This window comes from Schistocerca serialis, chromosome 2, assembly GCF_023864345.2.
Source record: "Schistocerca serialis cubense isolate TAMUIC-IGC-003099 chromosome 2, iqSchSeri2.2, whole genome shotgun sequence".
NCBI classification, from domain to species: domain Eukaryota; kingdom Metazoa; phylum Arthropoda; class Insecta; order Orthoptera; family Acrididae; genus Schistocerca; species Schistocerca serialis.
Window position 1 is genome coordinate 909096542 of NC_064639.1, and position 12510 is coordinate 909109051.

General features: G+C 40.1%; 1 protein-coding gene across 1 annotated transcript in view; it reads left to right on the plus strand.

Moving 5' to 3' along the window:
* The window catches only part of LOC126456508 (uncharacterized), a 159070-nt gene that overhangs the window by 30234 nt on the left and 116326 nt on the right, over positions 1 to 12510 (plus strand). The window contains exon 3 of the mRNA XM_050092258.1: positions 2495 to 2674. Coding sequence (XP_049948215.1) covers positions 2495 to 2674 — 180 coding nt within the window. The remainder of the gene's footprint in view (positions 1 to 2494; positions 2675 to 12510) is intronic.

Here is a 12510-nt window from a genome sequence, read left to right on the forward strand (position 1 = left end):
TTACAATGTGATTTATTATAAATCAGAACACAAAGGTACTTGATTGTCTATACAAACAGTAGGCTAAAGGGTAGGTTATACTGAACTATTATGAGAATAAGAGTTGGCTCGAGAACAAGGGGCTAGGTGCTACAATGCCGAAGCCGCTAAATACTTTACCAGTCCTGAAACCTGCAGCACGTTGTCGGTAGGCAGCGTTTTGATGATTCAGGCGCCAACTTCTGCTGTGCAGCAACTCTGTTTCAACCCCTTGCCTCGAAGGCTGTCCGAGAATTCTAAGTTCTGCCGAAAAAGTGCGACTAAGTTGTAAAACTGTCTGACTCCGACGAAGATCAGATCCCGAATGTCCTGCGCCCGCGCAATGCGAGAACGAAGCCAACGTTACTGGACTCCCCACTACCCTCGAAAACCGCGAATCAGCTTTTAGTGCTGATTCCAAAATTCCCCCACACTATCTCAGAACATCATTCGTGCCAATAGCGACCGTTCCCTCCAATTCCGAGCAGGGCTTAATGATGTCAACTGGCCTCAGTTTAAGTTGACCAACCATGCCTATGCTATTTAGCTCGGGACACTGAACTTGCCATTTGACCGGATACAAAAGCATCATGCCTAGACCACCAGTCATCCGAGGCCAGACAGTCGCGCCCAGCAGGGTATGGAACATAAGTATTCTCAGAATCATGAGGACAATGCAGTCAGTCGGCGCCAGCAGTCTTCGATCCAGACGCGCCGAACCGGCAACACATAAACTGCAGCGACACTCAAATGGCTCGCATGTCGTTTCGCCCTGCCTACAATAGGCAAAATTTGACCAAGGTCAGTCGTCCCGCCAGTCGCTCAAGCCCATTGATGTACGACCCTCTCAGTATTCGTGGAAGTGCAGCCCCCTACCAGAAACACAGTGTGTCACGTCCTCTGGTGCTCGCCTCGCACAGGCCACCCAGGGAAGTAACAGAGGAAACTAAAAGCAAGACCACAAGCAGTCCCCAACATGCATAGCAATCAAGTGAAAAGTATTTTGAGCTCTCAGTACAAATACTCTCACTGGAATAACCTTATTTGGCCTGTTACCACGGTACAATGACATAAAACATTTAAAAAATTGATGAAAATGAGGGGCACATGCAAAAGAGGACATGGAACCTCTCACGCTTTTTGGTAAAAGTGCGATAATATTGGGTATCAAGCGAAATTTGTGACTGGATTGAGCACTTTTAGGTAGGAAGGACACAGCATGTTATCTTGGATGGAGAGTCATTATCAGATGTAGAAGTAATTTTGGGTGTGCCTCAGGGAAGTGTGTTGGGACCGTTGCTGTTCATGTTGTTTATTAATGACCTTGTAAGTAATATTAATAGTAAAAACAGGCTTTTTGCAGATGAGGTAGTCATTTATAATGAAGTACTATCTGCGAGAAGCTGCATAAATATTCAGTCAGATCTTGATAAGATTTCAACATGGTGCAGAAATTGCCAGATCGCTTTAATTGTACAGAAATGTAAAATTTTGCGCTTAACAAAACGAAGAAAGGTATTATACTATTACTATAACATCAATGAGTTACCTATGGAATCGGCCAACTCATACATTTACCTGGGTGTAACACTTTGTAGGGATATGAAATGGGATGATCACATAGGTTCAGTCGTGGGTAAAGCAGGTGGTAGACTTCGGTTTATTGGTACATTACTGGGGAAGTGCAATCAGCCTACAAAATAGATTGCTTACAAATCACTCATGTGATCCATCCTAGAATATTTCTCAAGTGTGTGGGGCCTTAGCAAATAAGACTAACAGGGGATATTGAACATGTGCAGAGAAAGGGAGCACAAATGGTCAGAGGTTTGTTTAATCCATGGAAGAGTGTCACAGACATACTGAAGGAACTGAACTGACAGGCTCTTGAAGACAGATTTAAAATATCCCGAGAGAGTCTATTAACAAAGTTTCAAGGACCGGATTTAAATGATTACTCTCGGGATACACTACAACCCCCTACGTATCGCTCACACAGGGATCGCAAGGGTAAGATCAGAATAATTACTGCACCCACCTAGGCATATAAACAATCATTCTTCCCACGCACCATACGCGAATGGAACAGGAAGACACCCTAATAGCTTGTACAACTGGACGTACCTTCTATCATGCACCTCACTGTGGTTTGCAGAGTGTGGATGCGGATGTAGATGTAGAAAAAAAGATGAAACGAAGATGAATCTATAACGGGGTCTTTCATGATAGAGTAAAAGCTAGGACTGAATAAGAATGGAACAATACGTCTGTGGCCTTTTCAAAGTAATAATCCTGGTAGTGTTCTGCAGTGATTTAGGGAAGCATCAGGAAACCTAAATATGGACGCCGGGACGACTATTTGAACGCCACCCCGCCAGTGTCGTTACCACTGTGCCACTTCGGTGGAAGTCATTTGAATATTCTTAAAGTTGTCTACATTCTTTTTACGTAAGTACTAGTTTGTTTTCATTTTTAGGCAGGTATAAAAGGATCACTGTCCGTGAGAAAAACATGGTCTCCTCCAGCTACAGCATACTACGATGAGTATCCAACTCCGCGACAGCGACTGCCTTCTGCGGAAGAGAAATCGAACGCTAAAGTCGTCTGGGACCGCGCCGGCGCTGTGGCTGACCACGACAGCTCCGCCGATATTCAGGTAAGGTGCGTGGTCTTAGCGATTTATATGAATGCCGTTTTTTAAGTTAGATTCCATTATCCTTTCTAGCACCCTCAAGTCCAGATATATTGTGCCATTTGGGTGCTAATCACTTTTGTATAAGGTAAGAAGAGTAACTATGCAGCACAGTTGCCATAGAATTAAACTGCGTGTTCAGATTTGTATTCGATGTTAACTTGCGACCATAGATTCAAGGAAAAAGTCTCTCAGTACTTTGCTGATAAGTCACTACATGTCAGAGCTAATTATGTCCCTGTCACAAACTGTCTCACATCTACGATGTGAGTATACTCCAAGGAAGAGCAACTTAATTAGACAATGCCTCCCAAATCACATTTAGAACTCTCGTTGCAGTGATGACGGCAGCAGTTTGTCGTGGTGTGGATTCTACAAGGGATCAGAAGTGTTGGTGAAAACAAACCACAAATGATGAACTTGAGTGACGCCTAAGGACTCTTAAGCAACGGGGATGTCACCACTTACCTTCTGTGTTCTAGTGACACACACAAGTCATCGGGAGCGAAGAGTGATTCATTGTCTGTTTTACAGTACAGGTCTCCAGAAGAATTTTGTCTCCAGTGGAACGTTGAAAGCAAAAAATGGGTGTACAAGGTTGATTCAGTATGAAAGTCAATGCGTACAACGCTCTTATTTTTATGGTAACGTTAAAGAGATAAATAAATGAGTCCAAGAATGTAAAAAATCCTTCCTGCAGTGAAAGAAGGTTTGTGCTACTTCCTACTGACATACTTCAACCAATTTTTCTAAAAAGGCGTTCTGATTTTTGATGTTGAGATCACATGCGCTTTTAGAGGAGTCTTCACATTTTGGATATATCTAGCGTTTAAAGCAACCAATGTACTGTTTACGAATTAAACAAAATTCGTTCACGTTCTGTTTTCAGCTTGTGAAGTGCAACACGAAAGTAGCTCTGCAGCCATTCTCACGTTTCGGCGTACGAGTCCAGTAACATTCATGTGTTCATATGTAATATGTTACGCAACTGGAAGATTGCCTTTATTATGTTGAGCAGCTCTCGTATTAATTACTTTCCTGCAGCGATCCTCAAGGTTTGAAAAATTTGCTTTATTGTTCATACTGGAGCTGATTCGTATTTTTTGCGCCACTCGGCAGTCAACAGCCACAGGGTAAAGTCCAGCTCCTTCCAGTTCTTCTAATGTTCTTTCTTAGAGCTCGACTGTCGTACCTGTTACCATGTCGCAAATAAGAGGCGTGTCTCGACCACTTGAACATTTTGGTGCAGTAGAAATATAAAATCCTGCGCATAATAAATAATTCCTTATGGCTCAATGTCTGGCACGAGTCTTTCAACTGGACATCACTTCACGCGAGTAGCGTCTCGCTAATCTAGCCCAGTGATCCTACTAGGGAAAGCGTAACATGGAATCCAGTCTTCAGGTCATTGGGAGGTGAAGGCTAGGTTAAAATCAGACTGAAATATTTCATTATCCAATCGGAATTAGATCCTGGGACTTTTCGATTTCCAAGCACACGATTTAGCACTAGACCACCACGCCTGACATCTTTACAGTGAATCTTAACTTGTTCCGTGAATGTTCATTTCGTCGAAGTTATGGACCAGTACTTCCTCAAACAGTTCTGCATATTAACTGTTTTGATTATTATCAAAGTTATGGAAAGATAGTAGGGTCTGGCCCGAGCTGCCGAAGTTGTCGGTCGTGTGTGCGTGAGGCGCGCTTGCTTGTGTGACGAAGGCTGTGGTTGAAAGCTTAGGTGTGAGTGTCTTTTAATTGTGCCTGTCTGAATGTGTCATCTCGACAGTAACTAGCAATCTATCTTTTTCTGCATTGTTGATATTCCTACTTGGAGTTCCACTGTTTAATACATTAATTTATCATCTGTGCTAAGCTTGGTGACAAATCATGAAAAATTCAGTGACTTAGAAAAAAAATCACAAATAATGTTCTGATGGAAGAAATGAAAACCTGGCACTGCACCAAAAAAGCAGCAAACGCTAGGAACTTCTTTACTCCAACTCCTCTCTTATAAAACCTCAGCTACCCAAAATATTCTTAGAATTGCAAAATCTGTAGTAATAATCTTATTTTCACGGGCGATGTTTGGCTCTGCTTTATCCCAACCGGTAGATACGGCAAATGTTCATTGCTTGCACTTAAATACTGGAACCATAATTGAATTTTCGTTTTTTCGCTTTAGTAATACTATAGCTTTCTCCTTTATGAAAGTCTTACGTGCCCATAGCATCATCTGTATCAATATATGGGACAACATTGCAATCTGAAGTATTCTTACCGGACTAAATCACTCGAATTGGGAAATGTGGCAGAACAACAGGCGCTCTGGCTTTAATCTAAACCGAATTGAAGAAGAATATGTCTATGTTGTTAAATAGTCTTCCAACACAGTGAAAAGTGTCTCCAGCTGATCCACGACACCCTCTCCCTCTTACAGAGGCAGCACAAGGAGGTGTCATACTGCTGGCTACCACGCCATGTGGGCATTCAGGGTAACGAGGCAGCGGATACAGCAGCTAAGAATGCCTGATCCGAAAACACTATTTCTGTATGTGCTGCATCCGTACATGCAGTTTACTACCCACTGTTGAGGCACATGATTGTACGTTTGTGGGAGGAGGAGCTGTTAAGGTCTGAATTATTTTTGTTAGGGTTCGTAAGGTAGAACTGTTCCAAACAACTTCGTGTGTGGATCTGTCACCCTGATGCTGTTTGTAATAAAAATTACCTTATTCAATCTTAATCAATCTTAACGGTCCCCTTCAAATATTTTCTTGATACTGTGGTACTGAAAAGCAGCTGGCAGCGGGTCGAAGATTGTAACAGGTCTCGTACTTTCTAGCAACTCGCTACGAAATCACGTAACCACGGTTTAAACAACTCTTCTGTATTTAACTATTCTCATAACTCATTACACCACAGAGTGAACAGATTACTTATTACAACGTGCTAATAGCTTATCTCTACATGACACTTCATCGCGTGCCTTGTAGGTGGTGAGTCAGTAAGTCCGTCATTATTTTAACAAGCTTATTTTTTTCCGGTTCGAAACCACTGTCGTTCGGTCGCCTTCTTCTCTGGAGGCCGCAACATTCCCAAGCGACTGCTAAGTGGAAACGACTATTCCATTGTAAATAAAGCCACTCGCTGGTTGTCGTGTCTTCTTAATGGACTGTGCTGCATTTCTCCCTTCATATCTGAACATACATCCAAAAAATGTCCGCACAATATGCAATTCGTTATTTAACAGCTACTAAAATGCGTTTTCAACTCCCAAGGACATCTTTCGTTGGCCTACGAGGATAATAATGGAACATGTTATTCCAGAAAATCTCTTGTTACACTACAGACGCCCCTATTTAGATGGTTCAAAATGGTTCAAATGGCTCTGAGCACTATGGGACTCAACTGCTGTGGTCATAAGTCCCCTAGAACTTAGAACTACTTAAACCTAACTAACCTAAGGACATCACACAACACCCAGCCATCACGAGGCAGAGAAAATCCCTGACCCCGCCGGGAATCGAACCCGGGAACCCGGGCGTGGGAAGCGAGAACGCTACCGCACGACCACGAGATGCGGGCCCTATTTAGATGAAAGATGTCGTGAAACTCAACTAACACAATTAATTACGATCTTTCTTTGTAATCTACTATGTTTGAAGAAATATTATCTTTACTGAAATTAATGTCTTGTGTGATTAGATTCAATTTTTTTAATTTTCAGTCAGCAAAAAAATGAATTACTGTACGTCTTAAGTCAGTTACCTTCAATCCCAAGTCTTGTAATTTACCAAGTGTAAGTATGATAGTGTACTGTTTCGTGGAAGCGTTTATTATTTATTTCAAGTGATAAATAAAAAACAACGCATTCCTTCAAAATTCTCTCTTTCTTAACATAGTTTCCCATAATAGCAAATATTTACCTCAATTTGAAATTGACTCTTGTATTTCAATCCAGTCGGTGACTTTAATTACTTTTTACTAACGATTCATTATTTTGTTCTTACGTCATTGCACTGTCATAAAAACCCATGCAAAGTACTTAAAATCCTGATTTATCAGGCTCAACCAGCTTTACGCTGTCCTTAAATCCTTGTATTTAACGTCACCAGGTTCTCAAATTTATAGAGGCTGAATAAGGGGAACATGTTTTTGTTTACTATAAGGAGTTACATCCTTACATTTTACGTTTGATTTCGGCTGTTTTGGAGAACATTTGATTTTCGGGACTCATTGTCACATTGCAGCTTACTATCCTCGTAGTAACCACACGTACACCTCATTCTTCTGAAATACTGCTATCTCCATAAAATAAACGGTGTTAACAGAACACCCTCCGAAGAGCCATTTAAGCCTGAGACATGCATGCAAAATATTGTCAAACATTCGAATATCGCAATTTCATCTAATTACTATGTGACTTACACAGCAGTTAAAAAGCAAGTTCTGATTAGAAGCCAAATAGAAATCTCATGAATACATCAGATTCAAGTAAGCTGAAGGTCCAGACTGTAATTGATAGGAATATTTTTTTGGAGATAACGCTAATTTCACCTGTCATTGCATCGACCAAATATTTCATGTGTCCTGTCTTCGCATTCTTATGTACTTGTTAGAACATCAGTTTCTGGCTGTTGATGTTATCTCCCTCCTTCTTCCTCCCTGTGTTCAGTTGACGTTACTAACAAGTGTTTTTATATTCATGTACGTTTGCACGTCGACATAAAATCATTGCATATGTCGAACACCTAATCTGCGTCATCATGAATTATCTGTGAAAACAGATTTTATTTACCACAATGTGGCACAGATAAAGGAAGGGTTTCTGCGTTAGAAACATGAATACGGAATAAGGGAAGATAGAACCGGTACTCCTTTGGAGAAGAGTGAAAAGGAAAATATAGCAATGCGTGTTTCATGATTAAATAATTAAAGAAGATGGTTCCCCAAAGACAGAATCCCATATCATTCCTATGAAAGATATACAGAAACCACTCATTTTTCATAAAAGGAAGGGAAAAAGTAGAAAATCACTCGTACAAAGCACGCAACATTACTTTTTCATGTACTGAAATAGAGCTTATAATCGTTATTTAATAATTTAACCTTTTTATGTTCCAAATAACTTTTACTACGTAAGATAGAGCAATAAGAGAGGGATGTATATTATAGACAACAGAATAGTTGAAGTGGGAGAAATTGCTCCATGGAAAGCTAAATATGAAGCAAGAAAGCAATTAACTTGGATCTTGGTGGTCGTCACTCCACCTAATTTGCAAAGGTAGCAGATTCGCCCGAGTGTTTAAATTCTTTTATCGTATCTGTAATATATAACTTAGTGTACCTAACACATCACTAAATACTTACCAGCAACTATTGTTCATTCGATATTCTCCTTCTGTATACTTCGCAGCAACGCTACATTCTCGTGTAAAAAGTGCTTTATTCGTCCTTAATATCCATCATTAACAGTTATTATATTTATTTAATATGAAAATATAACATATTGGCTATTCAGTACAATGAATAGTAACGTTTCAGCGCCTCTGGAATATTTTATTTAGCACGTTCGTATCTTAATTTCTTAAGCAACGATTACTTTACTTTCAACTTTTCTGCTGCTGCAGGTGCAAACAAATAAATACATCATAGTATTACTTAAGTCATGTAGATAAGTAAACTTTGTCGTCCATAACCTACTCGTTCGTGAACCAGTAAACGAAAACAATAAATTTAAGGGTAAATCCCCCTCAGGTCAGTAACTACAATAAGGAAAACATTTAAATATCAAAATCAACCTAGGAAGTAAATCAATTTTTCCGATTAGACACAATTTATGAGAGAACACAACATTGGTAATGATTCTATGTCTGCTCAATAGAAGATCACAGAACTACCACTGGTATTTGGTCTGTAAACATACTTAACTCTTTATCTCCCATCCATACGCTAAAGAACATTGTTCTTTCTTTGAGACACAGTACATCTGTCTAACGTAGTTTGCCTGATACAGTATAGAGCTGTCTGCCACTGAAGTTTACTCTCTTAATAACTAGTAATTGATTTGATAATTTATGTAAGATATCATCATCATAAGCAGTTGTGCTCATTGCTGAGCCTCGTGACCCCATGAATCAAGCGTCTCCATCCCGGACGGTTGCCAGCTTCTCTTAGTGCCTGCTGAATAGGTAGACCGGATACCTTCTTGATTTTATCTATCCATCTGCTCGCTGCTCTTCCTCTTGACCTCGTGCCCTCGATCTTTCCCTGCAAGATTATTTTCTCTAGATTTTCTTCATCTCCTCTCACAATATGGCCAAAGAACTGGAGAATGTTTTCGGTGACTCGAAAAGAAAGGCGTCTGAAGATATCGAGTTGTTCGATAATGGACACATTTGTTCTTCTTTCGGTCCATTTTATGCTTAGCATCCTACGCCAGCACCAAAGCTCAATCGCATCAATGCGCTGTTTGTCTCTGGCCTTGAGTGTCCATGTTTCGCAACCATAAAAGAAGACAGAAAACACGAGTGTTTCAACTAGTCGGAACTTTGTGGTATTTGTTATTGCTCTGCTCTCCCAGATCTTGGTGAGCTTCTCCATAGCAACTTGACCTGGTGTGATCCGTCTTCTTATCTCATCTTCACAACTTCCCGTTCTGCAAATGGTTGACCCAAGATAGATGAAGGAATGCACGACTTCCAGTTCCTTTAATCGACCTGTGAACTGGATCTGTTCTTTTCGATCAGTTATCATGAGTTTGGACTTGCTGAGGTTGATGTCTAAACCATATGCTAGACTAATGTACTTTATTCTTGTTAGTAGCTCAGCAAGTTCATCTTCGCTGTTGGCTAAAAGCACTGTGTCATCAGCAAAACGGAGGTTGTTGATAGTTCTCCCACCAATTGAGATGCCTTTAGTCCAACCATCAAGAGCTTTCCTAATGCGATATACTGCATAGATGTTGTGTAGTTGTGGGGATAGTACACAACCCTGTCTCACACCTTTTGATATTCTGAAGGAATCAGACGTGCCAGCACTCGTCTTTACAACTGCAAAGTGATTATTGTATAGACTTTTGATCAAGGCTATCAAGTGGGGTGGGACACCAAACTCTGCAAGCACCTGCCACAACTTTTCCCAAACAACACAGTCAAAGGCTTTCCTATAGTCAAGGAAGCAGATGAAACCAGGAACACAGAACTCTCGCGATTTATCTATTATTTGTCTTATGTTGAAGATCTGTTCACAAGTTCCTTTCCCTTCAACAAAACCTGCTAGTTCTGTGGATATGTGAGACTAAATGTACGGCTTCAGACGTTGGTTCAGGATGTAGAGGAAAATTTTACTTGGCGTGAGATATGAGGGCAATAGTTCGGTAGTTGGAGCAGTTCCTGATAGCTTCTTGATAGATTCTTGTGTAAGGGGATGAAGAGAGACTATGACCAGTCATCCGACAACCCCCCAGTTTCCCACATTCTTTTACACAATGAATGCAGCACAACAACACCTTCCTGTCCCATTTCTTTGATCATTTCTCCAGATATACCGTCTACACCAGGGGCTTTATAATTCTTCAGATGTTGAATCGCATTCTCTATTTCACTGCGTAAAATTCTAGGTTCCAAAGTAAGTTGCTCAATTGTTTGATTGTTCATACTGTTGTTGATTCCAGAGTACAGCTTTCCACGGTACTGTTTCCACCTCGCAACAATATCTTCCTTGTCTCCGATAGGGTTACCCTTCTCGTCATCTACCACCCCCGTACGAGGATTAAATTCACCGGTGATGCTGTTGATTTTCTTGAAGAGATCATGCACCTGATTGCGATTATGATGCTGTTCTATTTCATTACAGATACCATTAATGAAGTGTGCTTTGTCCTTTCTACAATTCGGTTGTATTACTCTGCACAGGTTCTTGTATCTGTCTTGATCCTGGGCAGTGTGGATACCAGTTTTCTTCAGATATACTCATAGCTTAATACACCGTCCCTACATTCGTTCATAATTATATACTTGCTTCTAAATTGGAAATCTTCAATTGTAAACTCATTACTACTTAAAGCTTCACTCATATATAGATTTGCATTTAAATTTAGCACACCTACGAGTATCTTCACTTTCGTGTTCACTTCAACATAAATATTTTTCATATGTAGGTCTACGATAATTATATATTTTAGTAAGATCACTAGCACACTGAAATTCCTTTTGAACGCTGTTTCAAATTGATACTATGCCTTAAACTTACACTTTTAACTGGAATTGCAAACTAATGCTTCCTGTTGTAAATGTTTAAGAACAAAATTTAATTTTAGTCGTATCTGCCCAACCCTTGTGTAACACCTCCTTAAAATGCTTAAAAACGTAATGGAATGTATTAAAACATCATGTGTGAAATTTATGAATTCTTTCTGATTTACTACAATATCCTCCAAAGAATTGGTGATAGCGCTAGTAGTATCTACTTTTCCTTTTACCTTTTGTTCTACTAGTGTCTGCAGATTTCTTTCTGTTCAGTTCTAATATTTTTGAACGGTTGGTATATCTTGAGATTTGATTATTAATAGTTTCGAAATTAGTAGTTGATGATTCCTCTAGCTGATGATTCCTCTAGTTGCTTCATCTTATCATTTACGCCTTTAACTTGTTCCTCCATTTTTCCTGAGCCGAACCACAGTGCTAAATTATTTTTGTTACAATTTCCTTAAGTAAACTGGTTAAGGTTTCCTCTATTTTAGAAATTATATCGAGTTCAGCAGCTAAATCATCTAACTGCTGAAACTTCTCTCTTTGAGATTGAAATGTGGTGATGCTATTGTACACCTCATTTAAGTTACCTACTTTAGTTTTATGTGTTGTCAAACCGTTAGTTTCGTCTATTTTTTAATTATTTTTAGACGGTTCATCTAATCTCTCCGTTTGAGTTTTGCTATTAGTTTTAAGTGTTGTCACCTCGTTAGCCGTTTCATCTGATGTGGGTAATTGTTTTAATTTATTTAATATTCCTGCCAAAATATTCGTATCCTTGCTTTGAGTAGTGACTGGCATATAGTAAAACTAACGATCACTTCACTCAGTAGCATTCCCTACCAGTACAAACACATTTACACCGTCACACTATCTTAGTAAAAAGCGTTTTGACAAATTGTTGCAAATTGAAGTGCTATACAAATTCTGAATGGGGTACACGGTACAACTCACGTAATTCGTTGTACCAGCAGCTACAAAGCTCTGCCATTGTTGTCGTGTGTGTGCGTGCAGTGATGTCTCGATGAGATGCTGTGTCTCCATTGCTGTCAGTTAACCGGCCGCAGCACTGTCATGCGTAACTGTACTGCCACTGTGTAGTTTGACTGCGCTTTAGTGGCTGCACTCGTAGGCTCGGAAAAAGCACGCAATAATCTTTCGTTTCACCTCCGTAATGTTTCTTCTGACTTACGTGTTGAGAAATTACTCTAGTACATAAATAGTCCTGGTTGTTGACTGGGTTGCTGTAGTCATCTTATTTTCTTCGTTTCGAAAGTTGTGATAATTCACATATATGTGCACCAAATAACTTCTCCTTACACAACACTCAGTACGTGTACGCTTGTATCTTCTACATCCACACATATACTCCGTAAGGCACTGTACGGTACGCGGCTGATGGTATCCTGTACCACTACAAAACACTTCCATTCCTGCTCCACTCGCAAACAGAGCGAGGGGAAAACGACTATTTGCCTCCGTGTGAGCCCTAATTTCTAGTATCTTATGTTCGTGGCCCTTAGGCGCAATGTATGTTGGCGGCCGT